This window comes from Girardinichthys multiradiatus, chromosome 5 (assembly GCF_021462225.1).
Source record: "Girardinichthys multiradiatus isolate DD_20200921_A chromosome 5, DD_fGirMul_XY1, whole genome shotgun sequence".
Classification (NCBI taxonomy): Eukaryota; Metazoa; Chordata; class Actinopteri; order Cyprinodontiformes; family Goodeidae; genus Girardinichthys; species Girardinichthys multiradiatus.
In genome coordinates, this window is record NC_061798.1 from 19264595 (window position 1) to 19279609 (window position 15015).

General features: G+C 38.4%; 1 protein-coding gene across 5 annotated transcripts; it reads right to left on the reverse strand.

Moving 5' to 3' along the window:
- Positions 1-1920: 1920 nt before the first annotated feature.
- LOC124869174 (claudin domain-containing protein 1-like) lies at positions 1921-9458 on the reverse strand. 5 transcript variants are annotated; one of them, XM_047366933.1, is made up of 7 exons: positions 9371-9458; positions 9035-9124; positions 7425-7727; positions 6899-6973; positions 6109-6207; positions 5686-5823; positions 1921-2842 (listed from the first exon to the last, which is right to left on the reverse strand). In XM_047366933.1, the coding sequence occupies exons 3-7, from the start codon at positions 7705-7707 to the stop codon at positions 2622-2624; spliced, it is 816 nt and encodes a 271-aa protein (XP_047222889.1). In that variant the 5' UTR covers positions 7708-7727; positions 9035-9124; positions 9371-9458; the 3' UTR covers positions 1921-2621. The 5 variants fall into 5 exon arrangements, with proteins under 5 accessions (XP_047222889.1, XP_047222887.1, XP_047222890.1 ...); XM_047366931.1 differs by having other exon boundaries at positions 7425-7731; positions 9371-9455; XM_047366934.1 differs by lacking the exon at positions 9371-9458 and adding an exon at positions 9205-9360.
- Positions 9459-15015: the final 5557 nt, after the last annotated feature.

Below are 15015 nucleotides of genomic sequence, written 5' to 3' on the forward strand. Positions count from 1 at the left end.
CCTTATTTCCTTGGGAAGACAGTAGGTTGCGAAGCTATTATATCTGTTTTATGTGCTTTAATCAACAGACATAAATTTGAGTCATGTCCTATCAGAACTGATCCTTCTATTTCAGGATCTTTGGTCCCAGATCCCTTTGTGTTAACTTTTAATCTTACTGCTTTATCTGAGGAAGGTTTCACTGTTCTAACTACGGAGCAGCAGGCTATTAGAATGATGAGTTTGCAAACTAGAATGGCTTTGGATTATCTGTTAGCTGAGAGGGGTGTTGGTTTGAAGAATTTTCCTTTAGTTGTGATTTTCTTGTAATCAGAAGAAAGGAGTGTGATGGAAATTCTTGCAGTAAGCATTTCACAGTGTATAACCTTTGGGTTACCTCACTCCTATGAACATCTGTGTTAGTGAAGGAAGCTGTAAAAGCCATTATCAGACGTTTAATGGTTAAAACCCACAGTTAGGATGATGTGTTGGGGAGAGTAGATGGTTGTTCCTAGGTAACCTTGTCACCTCTGAACCCGAGAAGGGTCTAGGGTCATAAAACAAAGACTCTTTGAAGTTGAGATAACACTGTCATGTTCTGGTATAAATACTGTGTGTAAATGGCGTTCGGAGCTCTGCTCAACTGACTTGCTCGGTGACAGAGTCATTCAAACGCTGAATGCCTTTGAATAAAACTTATAAAGACAAAGTCTGGATTTTCTCTTGTCGTGAATCAACTTCTACCCACTTTGATAAGAAAATTCCACAACAATCCCGGGCTTGAAACAGCTCACATAGCTCTGTTAAATCCATCATCTGAAAATGGAAAGAGTTCAGCACAACAGCAAACCTACCAAGACATGGCCGTCCCCCTAAACTGTCCGTCTGAGCAAGCGAAGCATAATCAGGGAAGCAACCACGACAACCATAACTATGGAGTAGCTGCAGAGATCATATGGGAGAACATGTCATAAAAACTATTACTTGTGCACTTAAAAAACTGCCCTCTAAGAAGTGATAAGAACGCCCCAAGTCCAGTTTGTTGTTTGCCTAAAGCCATGTAGGGAAACTGGCAAACATGAAGGAAGGAAATCTGGTAACCATAACAAAAACGGTACCTTTTGGCCTCCGTGCCTAAGTGTGCACTGAACATACCATCCCTACAGTGAAACATGGTGGTTACAGCATCATGCTGTGGGCTGCTTTTTTTCCAGCGGGGAAAGCGAAACATGTAAGAGTGGTTAGAAGATAGAAGTAATTACAGGGTATTTCTGGATGAAAGACTTGAGACTGGAGCACAGCTTCACCTTCCAGCAGGACAACGACCCTGAACATACAACCAGAACCAAAACAGAATGGTTCGGATTAAAGCATATATGTGTGGAAACGGCCCAGTCAAAGTTCAGACCTAAATTCAAATGACAATTTGGGGCAAGACCTAAAAGTTGCTGTTGCGAGATGTTCTCTATCGTGCCTGAGCTTGAGAAAGAAACAGAACTGGCAAAACTTTGTGTGACAATTTTTAAAGCTGGTAGAGACGAACCCCAGAAGACTTGCAGCATTAACTCGACTGTTTTTTTAAAAACTGTATTCATTTTTCTTCAACTTCTTATTTATGTACTGCTGGGCGTTGGTCCAATAAATACATTGATTTCTGTGGTTGCATGGAGACAGACCATGCCAAAAATTAAGGGGTGCGAATACTTTTGCCAGGCACTTTATATCAAGGAGGTGACTTTGTGTTTTGTTTTTGGCAGACAACCTGATAAGATCAACTGCAGCAAAGTTCGAGAAACTCTTCTATTCACCATCTAATAAGACCACAATTAAACAACCTGGAAAACACAGCTTTCAACATTACTTTTTAGAACGGCAGAAGTTGCTAAACACCCCGAGTGCAACTACTCAATCCAGCTTGTAAAATAAAACAATGACGCTGTATTATTACATACTAGATCCATTATTAACAATGACAGTCGAAGGTGAGTGGTTCCACTTTTAGAGAGTGACATTTCCTGACATTTAGTCATCTTACCACAGGCCAAAATAAAGAATTACCACAGATGATAGAAAGGTCAGCTTCAATGACATGCAAAGCCTTGATATTTAAAAAATATACAAAAACAAGACAAAACAGGTAAATAAAAGGGGCATCAGACTGTTTTCTGTAACAGAAATAGCTACCTTGACTTTGATAAAAGTCTACGTCAAAAAGTCACGATAGTGCAAGTTAACACAGTTGTATCCGAGTTAAGGACAATGTGGTGAGCAGCTAAAGAAGCATTGGCAACCAAAAAGGCCGATGGCAAAATATAAATAAACACAATAAAATTTAAAACATCTAGATGCTAAAAAAACATGCAATATCAAGATGAGATACAAGTCAGTAATGGGGAAAACAAAAAGGCAAAGATGAGATAAAGCCACACAGAATGATTCAATCTCCATTTATACATACTAATAGATTAGCTGCAGCTTACTTTGTTAAACCTGTGATACCCTGAACTTTGTCTGCATTACAGGACTGCTACAGTGGAAGTGAGAAGCTACAACCTGAACATTTTATTGCGATACAACCACAAAATACTGGAAGGAGGGTTGTAGGCCGGCTGGTTATCTTTCAGTATGTTATTCCTCTCTCTTTATGCAACCCTATACGCAGCCATGCGGGTATAGTGCTTGCGGTGACTTCTGGCTGCCCACAGGAACAGAGCAGCGGCCATCATCTGCAGAGGGAAGGAGATGAGGGCCAGGTAGAGAGACCACCCCATTGACCCGTCGGCCCCCTTTGGTGGAATGTAGTTGTGCTGGAGCAGATCTATGCCGGCCCGGAAACAGCAGACGGTTCCCAGAGAGCAGAGGCCTGTTGACCCGGAGGAGACCATAGGCGAGCAGAAGAGAGGAACAAATATGCTGTTATAAAATCATCAGTCCTCAGCTACACGCTGATATATCGTAAATTGATGTGGTTTCACAGAGCTCATATAAAATTTGACACATCTACATCTGATTTATCTCTGATATTGTCCTTTGCAAAGCAGTTTAAGCTAGGTCAGATGGGATGTGGGGCATCTGCAAACATTCATTTAACGTCTTGCTGCAGATTCTCAGTGTTGGACCATATGTTGCCGAATGCTGGACCATGTGTGCGCTAACATGCCTTCCAGCGTTAGCTGCCATTTGTACCCCAGGATAGTCTGCTACTACAACTCCCAGCGGGCATTGCAGCTGATAGGAAGGGGCCGTCGCAGCTCTGACGTCACAGTGGACTATATAATAATATGACCTCTCTCATCTTCGCTTTCAAGCTGGAAACCGTACGTGTATCTGGTAACTGAAGGGCATCACTCCGGAGAAGAAAATCCCTCGTGGACTTTCATTCATTCTCCCTCGTTGGCCAACGAGCAGAAAAATTCATGAAAGAAGTTCCTGGAATAGGAAGGCCAGAAACTTCAATTTAACGATCGAGACGTGAATTCAACACATGACCAAAAACCCCAGGGAGGTTTCAAGGAGATGGAATTGCCATCCTTGTTTTTGCTCCAGTCGACTACTGACGGTCAAATCATATTTTTCCCTATCGCCAAAGGAGGCCAGAGAACGAAGATTGACCGCTCTTCTGACGATTTAATCGCAGACGCGCAACAACTCCCCCCCTTCTCTCTTCCCTCTTCTCCACAGAAGACGACTAGTAACCCGTTTCGTTTATTTCTAGTCGAAATAGCTTGGGCAGGATAGAGTAGGATTTTAGGGCGATTTAGAATCGCCACTCCAATGTGTTCTAAGTTGTATGTGCATGCAATGTCTTATTGAAACTGTGATTGCTGTTGGACTCTGAAAGCCACCGCGCTTTCAAGTGTGTGTGTCTCACTGTTTTGTTTGAACACCGAAGAGCCAAATCAGGTGCATTTTAAAGCTGGACTGCTAGAATTCTCATGGTGGAAACTCAACATTTATTTTGTCTTCACCCTCGTGTTTTCACTGGTTGTCGCCGAAAAGTTTATAACTCTTTTTGTGCGCTGAGCTTACTTACAACTTTGGGGGTTTTATGACTGCTTGTGTTCCACTGAGCTACACTTCAGCACCATATTTCCTCTTGTTTTGCCATAACTGCTGGTTTGACTTCATACACACTCAATGCTGTTTTATCTTGTTTAGTTAGTTATTTTACCCCTTTTGTGTAGAACTTTGCATCCTTGATTAGGTGAAGATTATTGAATCAGAATAGCGAGGTGTATCAGGGCTGCTGATTTAATAAATATTCACATAGATAAAGAGAAGACGTTTGTGTTTATTTAGAGCAAGAGTGATTTGTCTGTCAAAATAAGGTCAAAGTTTCCCACGTTTCGGTGAAACGGTTGATTAAACAGTGACATCTAGTAATAGTTATCGATTAATACTGAGAATTTAATAATTGTAATTATCAAGGGCTTTGAGCCACAATTACAACACCAGAGGACATCTTTGATTTCAATTGGTAAAGATTTATGGTTAAGAAATAAATTTTTCTCAAATTATGATTGTAAATTATAATTCTTGATAACTATTAATTAATCAATAATCATAATCCTTACATCAGTTTGTTTTAGGCCTGGGCTTTGACTAGGGCATTCTTACACATAATTTCGATTTAAACCAGCAATTGTTTTGAGTGAAATTGCTTCAAATGAGCACTGAGCAGCTGTTTTAACTGCAAGATGCTGCAAGATGCAGCGTGAAAGTAAACAAAACTAGTTAAAGGTGTGAAATTGAACTACGATATTAACAAACGTTAATGCCACTGGTACTAGAGAAAAATTAGCTAAGGTGCAAATCCTGCTGCCTGTAGTACTATTCAACCAGCCTAAAATAGTGCACAGCAGCAGATACGAGAGTTGGGTTCCCTTTGAGGAGAGGGGGATGTCCCAACAGCTGAACGTTTAAGGTGCATTTAGGGACAACTCGTTCACCGCGCTTTCTCTATATAAAAACAACTCTGAATAACTCCTAAAAAAAATTATCTTTACCATTTTCCGACGGTTTTATTGTTGTATAATTTATCTAGGCATCGGTCAAACCTGAATATCCTTAATTAACCAAACTGAATCTCCAATCACTCGCCACTCTTTGAAGGTCTAAAACAATAAAATCAAAAAAAAAAAAAAAAACTTTGTTCACTGCTGAATAAAGAAGTACAAAAAAATTGTTTCTCTCGACCGAAGTGTAGCAAAAACATACCAAACCATGACATTAAAAAACCAAGGTATGTACTGAACCGGGATGTTTGTATACCGTAACAGCGGTAATGGAAACATGTTCCTGATAAACCACAGCAGAGAGATGAGGGTATTATTATTTGCCACAATCAATGAATGGTGTTGTCATCTTTTAACCTGAAACACAGTGTTTGAGTTTGGTTAAACAGTCTCAGCTGGAGTGAATTTACTTACAGAGGATGCAAAAGGCAATGTTTTAACATGCAAAGGAGAAAAAAATGCAAATGTTGCAATAACCTGGAAGTTCCACATACTGTCAAACTAATACTTTCTCCAAGCACATTTAGACTGAGTCTTGGGTGCTAGTTTTTCTTGGACACAAACCAAATATTATATATAGTGAATTTTACTTTATAGCTTCACTTTTTAAGATAAAAATAAGACATTTTAACAATGCACTTTTAACAGTACACTTTTGAAGATCCACTCCATAAGGGTGCATTTCGCTTACCTGCAATAAAATGAAGCACACCCATACCCAGAGTGGGTGTGAAGCTGCGGCACAGGCAGGCACAGACCCCTACAAGACCGCTAAGAAACACCAGCGCCAGAGACACCAACGGCAGGAGAAACTGGCCCCTCCACAGGTCTGCGGGAAAGGACAATATTTAGACGTAGAGATAAACTCTTAAAACTGCATCAACTACCGGTTCAACACTTGAACAGTGTGTAAAATTAAACAACCCCTTGCTCTGTGCAAGCTACCATGAAAAAGAAAATCAAATAATCCACTGATAATAAATCTGTGTGGCTGGATATAAAATTGGGTTGTATATAAAATGAGCAACTTCTGAACGAGTCACTTGAGTTGGGAATAAAGATGTGAAAAAATAAGTTTATATGAAATTTGGTGATGTTTAGTTTTTTCACTCACATGTCCTCAGCAGATCCTCTTCATCTGTAGGCTGTTTGGTCTTTACTTTGAATTGCTGAGGAAGTGTGAAGCTCACACAAAAGGTCTCCATCTTAGGATCTAAAGTGAAGGGAAGATGGCAAAGGTCTACCCAAGTTGTCTGCATCCAAAATCAAAACATAAAACAGGAGGGGACACAGGGCTGGGGAACAAAACCAGACAGAAAGGCCTCTCATACAGACCATACCATTGCTTTCATTAATCTCAACATGTGCAGGCATTTCTTTCAGCTCAACACAGCACAAAACACTTCTTCAAACACACAAAAACAAACCCAAACTATCCATTTTACAAAAAGGTTCAGGCGCAGCCCTGTCCTTCATCTAAGCTCTCACTGGGGGAAGAGTCAAGAAATGAATTATTGATTTTGTTTGTTTTTTTACCTGTTCATGGAATGGAGTCCAGAATTTGGGTCACTTAATCTTGTTGGAGCAGATTCTAATGGTAGCCCCTCCTTTTTGCCTGCGCAGGCTACACTGCCATGTAAAAGAAGCTTGCCTACCTTTTATGACCCTCACCTGTTCAAAGTCAAGCCAGGGACTGTTTCTACAGATAAAATGATTTGATTGTTGATCAGGCTCAAAAGACTATTTGCAAATAAAGTACACAAGATAACCTGCAAGTTGAGAACCAGCCAAAACACAAGGAAAACTGTTTTAACGGAACAAATGCAGATGTTGGTGTTTGCTCTGATTATCAGCTTAAATATACAAACTGTAGCACTCCAGTATCTGGGCATATTGTAAACTACCTGGACATCCACTTTGATGAGTGCAATCTGGTAGCTGTGTTCTGTCATCACTTTCATTGACTGCATGAAGATCATCTGTTGATTAAGACACTAGTTAAAATCTTTATCATCTTGTCAGGCTTTGTTGTCATTGTTTAAATTTGGATTATTTTTGCTTCTATGTCTTTAAAACACCGGTTGTTTCATCAGATGTGAAACGCCGAACTCCAGAGGCACAATGGCTTCATTTATGGTCCGCATAAGACAGAACTCTCAAACCATTACGCTCCCTCTAAAGTCATTGAGTGCCAAGCTAAATCCAGGGAAAAACTGCAACTTTACGTCACCTTTCTTCATTTCAATTCATCTTCTATGTATTTGGTGGAAAATATGAGGGGAGTGAAAGGAAGCGTATACTGAATATGACTGAATATGCAAAATGAAATATAGCCTCTTTAAACTTACATTTTTCATTGGAATTAGGGATCTATATATGCTTTGCGGTTTAACATTTCTGTTGTAGTGTACGTTAAACAGACAGTAATACCTGGCTCTCTAAACCAGTAGGACTGGCTGGGCACCTGGATGCACCTCCACCACAGACCCAGACTGCCATTCAGCATGAACAGGTGGTTGCTGTAGTTTTTCTCCTCGAAGTCCCCAGTAACGAACTCCTCTTTGAGGTCAGTGAGGTTGACGCCCTGTTTGATGGGTGGGCTGCTGAACTGGAACCAGTGCTGAGTCCCTACAGCCACAGACAGGTAGACTGTGGCCAGCAGACTCAGCACCGAGCCGATAACCAGAGCTGTGGCGTAGCGATTGTCCACCATGGTCTCACAGACAGCTCGAACTACCTACCAACAGAGGAATGAGTCTTGATTTGTGAGGAAGACTGGGCTGTATAGATAAATGTGTGTCGAGTTGTTGTTCAGCCAGTGCGGCACGGCTCAGAAGGAACCATTCGACTGAACTTTTCTGATTTGGCACTTGACTAAAGGGCTCTTCTAGTGCATTTCAACTCTAGACTACCTTTGATCTGCACTGCTTCCAAATCTAAAAGCTTGAACTGAATTGTGTGTTACTCATTATTAGTATGGTCAATAACGTATTCATAAAACCTTTATTTATTCAATTAGTAAAAAAAAAAAAAAAGGGGGGCAATTATAAGGCTTATTTGGCTTCTTCATCACATTACAAGGGATACAGCTTGAAAACTACAATACCTACACTGGTCACACGTAAGAGAAACGATTCTTCACTAATGACAGATTCTATAAAACAAAGCTTGTAATTTGTTGAAACCATTTTATTTATGAAAACCCCAAAAAGTCCTATAATTGCCCCTATTTGAGTTTTCACAAATGGGTTTGTCAAATAACAAGCAGTATTTAAAAGAATGCGTCTCTAAATCTGTCCAGGACAAAGATTTTGTATTTTATGCAGGACTACATGTAAAGAGATGGATGCCTATGGCTGCACAGTTTAGTGAAAATATTTAATTATGATACTATTGCTAAAAGCTTCAATAACAATACTGACTGTAAATAACCCACATTTTGCTATTTTATTTCTTTAGGATTACACATTGCCCCCATCTCTCTGTAAGCTCAGCTTTAGTATCTCAGCCACTAAAAATATACATCAAATAAATTAGGCTCAACTGGTTCAAATATATTACCGATAAGCAAACTGTGAATGCATGACTTGGATTACAGTAGTATACCAAATATAAGCATCATGTGTAACTCTGAAATTGCTCTAATTGATATTTTGCATCCAAATCAAATAACTTTTAAAAAATCCAGAGAAAATGTTTCATTATAAAAAATGTACTTTATTGAATCTGTCCTTACAGATTGTGCTTGTTATAAATTACAAGCTGAACTTTATAGAATCCGTCACCGGTGTAGAATAATTTGGTCCAACTTTTCAATTTTTTTTTAGGTTCCAAGCTAAACTCCTGTTAGTGAGGAAGTAAACAAGCCATTAGGAAAAAATCGGTAATTTCATTAAATGTTTCACAAATCACAACTTTAATAAAATGGTTAATGTGTAGAAAACTCTTTATATTTTTGTATAAATATGAATAACTAGAGCGGATAAAAGGCAGCCCTGAGCCTTGAAATGCAGCTAACTTTAGCCGTATGTTCTTAGCACCTTGAGCTGGGTGTGTTTCAGTCGGTGTCCGAGCTTCCGAGCCTTTATCCAGTCATGTTTAATATGTCCCGAACACAGGGTTGGCACCAACTGAAAAACAAAGACAGAAACCAGTAGTTTTAAATAGTTTTAAACAAACAACTGCTGCGACAGCTGAGAAGTTAATGTACCTGTTTCAGCTAGCAGCTACACATACATACAGGTAAAGAATATTAAAACATTGCCACCTAGCTTACTTCATCATAGTTACATAGATAAAGCGCCATCATTATAATTTAACCAACAAATTAAAATAAGAGTCAAATTCAGATCTAACAAGAAAAGCACAATACTAACAACCGCTTCTTCTCAGTATCCTGAAGGCTACGCCTCCCTCCTCCTCTTCTTCCTGGTTCACCGGTGGAAGACACACGGAATATTGTAGCATTACCGCCACCAACTGGTGGGAAGAAGGAGTCAGGATTTAGGTAAAGTCACCACAACAAACGGAGCAAAAATACAACTTTATAATAAAAAAATACATCATAGCAGCCGCACCTTAATTAAAATAAACTAGCAGTAAAAACGGAGTTGATGAAAATAAAAATAATAATATGATCACAGAGGTGTCACGTATTTGTGAAAAACGAACCATAAATAGTACCATTCCAGGATTTAAAATCAACTGTAAAAGATTAAATGCAGCTTCCTTGTTGCTACATTTATGAATGAAAAAACAGCCATAGATAGTAGAAAATTCTATATGGAAAAAAGTTGCTATGTTAGTCAAAACAAAACTGAGTCGGTTAATAACAAAAGACAAAGCAGAATTAACCTTTTTTTTCAAATATTACCACACCCCGAAGGTTTAGATGTATGCAAATTTCCAAAACTAAAGTTGTAAATCTTCTAAATGCAGTGTAAAAAAAAAAAAAAAAAACATCTTATCAAGATCTGAGCTATTCTGTGTTGTAGCCCATGCAAATATGGGCCTTTTGCATCCTAAAGTGAATCCTCTGTAAAAACAAACCAATAAAAAGTTTTTTTAATTTTTCACCAGATTTAAGGTCGTTTTTTTCAGTTGTGTGTTTTTATCCAAGGTAGAATCCTGTGTCTTTTCTGAACGCTGAAAAACATCATTCAATCCTTTGTCACAAATAGATTAGATTACCATAATTAAAAATTATTATTGGCCCTCAGATTTGTTGATGCTTAAATTACTCATTAACTAATCACCGATAATTAATTAATTACTTATTATTAACTTATTAACATGGATTTGTTGTACATTGCTTCTGAAAGCAGAGGAGTGCTTTTTTGGTGGCAGTGGATGACAGCTTGGTTTGTGTATTCTTACATCTTTATACTGCTATATTTAAGACTTTTTTTTACATTTGTCTTTCACTTTCTGTATATGTACAGTATATTCAGTAAGATTTTCTCATTAAACCATATTACTAAAAACCTATTACTTTTTACTTGTTGTAAGTCTTGATTATATATATATATATATATATATATATATATATATATATATATAATCAAGACTTAGAACAAGTCTTGATTTTATAAATATATATATATTTATAAATATATATACATGCTCGTATCACAAATTAAAAACCTGGATAACATGTGTGTGCAGATCAGGACCTTTTGCACATAAATTAATAAAAAACCTTGATTCGTCATGTGAGCTGGTATTTTCTGCGCAGGTGGAAAAGATTTACAGCAGTGGGGACCGGGCCCTGTATAAGCAGGCCAGGAACTGACCTGGGAGATCAAAGCAGCGAAAAGAAACTACAGTGAGAAGCTGAAGAAAAGCTTCCCAGACAAAGACTCTTCCTTTGCTGTTTGGAATGGTTTGAAAAACCTGACTAACTATAGGAGACCTTCCCTCCAACCTGAGCAAAATCCTCGCCTGGCTAATCAACTGAATGGCTTCTACTGCAGGTATAAAATGCAGCAGTATTCACCTCAACCCAACTCCTCCACATCCCATTCAGAAACAAATTCTTGCCATATACCAATCACCCTCCTACCTTCAGACCCCTGCCTGCACTAAGGATCTCAGAGGAAGATGTAAATAGGCTCTTTGAGTGCCTGAAGACAAGAAAAGCTTCAGGACCTGATAATGTTTCCCCATCATGTCTGAAAGCCTGTGCTGACCAACTGGCACCCATCTTCACTGAGCTCTTCAACAAGTCACTGGAGCTGTGTCAGGTTTCCTCCTGCGTCAAACGCTCCATCATCATCCCGGTACCCAAGAAACCCACCATCACAGGATTAAATGACTACAGGCCTGTTGCCTTGACGTCTGTGGTCACGAAATCCTTTGAGTGATGGGTGCTAAAGCACCTGATAAACATCTCAGGCCCCCTGCTGGCCCCCCTGCAGTTTGCCTACAGACAAACAGGTCGGCAGATGATGCTGTCAACTTGGGACTACACTTCATCCTGCAACAACTCGACCACCCAGGGATGTACGCCAGGATCCTGTTTGTGGATTTTAGCTCAGCCTTTAACACTTTCAACCCAGACATTCTCCACCAGGGGCTCACCCAGCTAAAAAGTCCCAGCCTCCACCTGTCACTGGCTCATCAGCTTCCTGAAGGAACAGCAGCAGCAGGTGAGGTGAGGGAGCATCTTCTCCCGCGCAGGATCAATAAGCACCGGCACCCCTCAGGGGTGTGCTCTCTTCCCACTCCTCTTCTCCCTTTACATAAATGACCTCTCAGTGTGTCCTGTCTTCAACCATCTCAGGGTGGCTTGGCTCATCCAAAAAAACAGGACAGGCCCAGACTGTCACTTTGCATATATGTACATTTCAAAAGTTATTTTGTCAGTCAGTCGGTCATTTTCTACCGCTTATTCCATAGTGGGTCGCAGGGGAGCTGGTGCCTATCTCCAAGTTATTTTGTATTTCCATTTATTATATTAATAAAAATAAACAAATCTTTACTGAGAGCAAAGTGTATCGGAGTCTAATTACTTGTTTTTTGTGCACAAACTTGGCAATAAAGCTGATTCTGATATATATATATATATGTATATATCTGATACAAGCGTGTCATTGTGGATGTATGGATGTATCAACAAGTCAATGTCTGATTGGATGAATGTAGCAGATATCAAGCACAACATATGATTGGACGATAACAAGAAATTATTAGATTAAATTGACCTCTGTCATCGGAATTTATTTTGTACTTATTATCATTGACAGCAGCCTTTTTGAAACTTCAATAGTATGAATAAAATAATAAAATAAAAAGAATTAAGAAAAATGTCTGTCATCAGTGTGTCCCTTTTTTCTCCTGATTTTAGTAGTTTACTTCCTGGCATTGGGCTTTATTTTATTTGTTCAGTTTTATGAACTTTTTTTTAATAATTAGTGCAGATTTTTCCGAGATATTGTGAGGGCTAAATTGGTACAAAATTGTTGATACCCTACCATTACATCAAAAAAGAAAATCCGTTTTGGGTATTGAAATAGTGTGAAACTGACAAAAGTAATTTGAAATAAATAATAATGAATACATATAAAAGTATCATTTAAAAAAAATAATAATGGTAATTAAAGTATCCTGGAGACAAAGAATTGTACCCATAACTTCATATTTCCTTGTTCAGCCTTTTAAAGCAGTTACCACAGAATAGGGATTTCCACCATTTTCGGAGATTTCTGCAGCTGAAGCGAGTATTTTGTATTTTGGCCACATTTCATCAGTAAACTGCTCTCGCTGTCTCAGGTTTGAAAGATTACTTCTTCCAACTCCATGTTTCAGCCAAAATACAAGACTAAATTGTGTTTTAGCTTTTTGTTCTGAGTCATCATCTTGTTGGAGGACTCATTCGATTTGACTGAGACCAGGCTTTCTGACACTTGGCAGCATATTTTGCTTCATGTGGCTTGATATTTCATTTTACCCTGCACAGATTCAAGCCAACCGGTGCCAGATGCAGCCTCCAACCCTTGGGCAGAAGTTAATCTTCTCATGTATCTTTCAGATATATCTTCTAACAGTAATCCCAATAACTGCAATAGCAATAAAAGACATAACATGAGGTTAAAGATCTACTTCATTTCACAACGCAAAAGAAAGGAGCAGTAAGACACAAACAATGGAAAAAAGAGCACATTCAGGAGTCGGAGTTCAGAACCACACTTTTGGCCCTCTTTCCTATACGCAGCTGCTTTCATGCTGCATGACCAGATCAGATTATATTTTAGAAATTAACTTTTAGGCAATGGAACAATAAACATAAAAGCTGCCTGTCTTGAAAAAATAAAATGTTGATTTCTTAGTAGTGCCCTGATTTCAAACCTAACAAGCCAGCTGCCATCATGGCAGAAGAGGAAAGCTAAAACTGTTTGTGGTCTCAGAAGTGGTTTTGCTATTGTTTCAGGAGCTAAAATAAACTTTCCAGTATATACACATCAGAGCACGCAAAAAAGATTGTCTTTCTTTATAAAATGTATCATGTCTTATTCACTTTGAACATACTCAGGTAATATTGGATTCATTTGTGCTAAAGGCCAACATTATATTGCCATACTGACAACAGTAAACAACACGAAGGACGTAAACACAGGCATCACTTTGGGTTGTGTAATTTTGTAGATATTAACTTTAAAGGACATCCTTTGTCACAAGTCTTCATGGCGTCTATTACAAAAACATAGTACCATTTGAGTGTTGCTACTTATCACTTTTTTGTGATTGGGGGTAAAATTTCAGTAGAAAAGGTGGACTACTAATCCTGCATCCAGTGCACAGAAGTGCATGTAACTGGCAAGATTTACACAACAGAAGCCAGAAAATTAGCAGTTTGTTTTTCTAAATCCACTTTATTAAGCATGTTCAGTTGTGAGATTTAGATGGAAATATTTATATTTAATATCAATCTTCTGTTTTGTCTGCTCAGATTATTTGAAATGTTTCAGTGCCATCCAGCATTTATTTCTCGGGGTCCTATAGTCAAAGAGCTTGAATTTAAAATGCCGACTTTCCATGTGCAAGTAAATTAATGAAATTTATTTTAAAAAAATAGGAGAGTAAGAATTGATCCATCAGCAAAACACACAATATCAGGCAAATTCATGTAGATATCTTATGCTACTAAAATTTCTAAACATCTGTGTGTTTTGCTGTTATTTACCTCAACACAATACATTCTGTTTATGTTGCATGTATATAATGTATAAATTACTTGAAAAACTTGTCATTTTTTTCCTCTACGACTTCACTGCTTTAGCTTTGCTACGAACAGTTTCATGGAATAAATTACGCTGGTTTCTTTTCTGTACCTTTCCTCACTTGCATTTCAAATCAGTACTTTTCAATGGATTTGTACATGATGGCTACATAACACAAATTGACAACCTTTTTAATATACTTCTGAAAATCAACTTGACTGAATATCACATAACCTGTATTTTCAGTTCTTCCATGCAACTTGCACATGTGAGGTATAGGGGGTTACCTTCTGCATTCTGTACTGGAAAAACAGTGTTTGTGCTGCCGACATGCCTAAACTTTAGAACCTTTCACTTTCAGTCTGCAGAGAATCCCTTCTCTAATATTTACCTAAACTTTATAAAAAAAAAAAACGACATGGTTTTAGCCTGCAAGTTGTATTAGTCTACCAGATCAGCCGCAATGTGTCATCCCCCTCAAGTTCCATCAAGTATGGAAGAAATTTTGAGATTTTGTGTCAGACTGTCAGTTGTGCAACAGCATCAAAGATATGTTCCTGTGCTCTCCAGCTGCTCCATCAGCTGATGAGGTGGATTGATACAGGGATCAGGCTCCGCCAGCGTAACTCCACATAGAAAAAAGCTCAACATAACAGCGCCATCACAACAATGTTCTCCTTTGAAATTGTAAGACATTAATATAATGTTATATCCTACTGACACGGACAGTGATGAGGTTTTTTATATAATGTGAACTTATAAAAAAAATGTGTACCCATATGTAAAAAAAATGGTTGCATGAA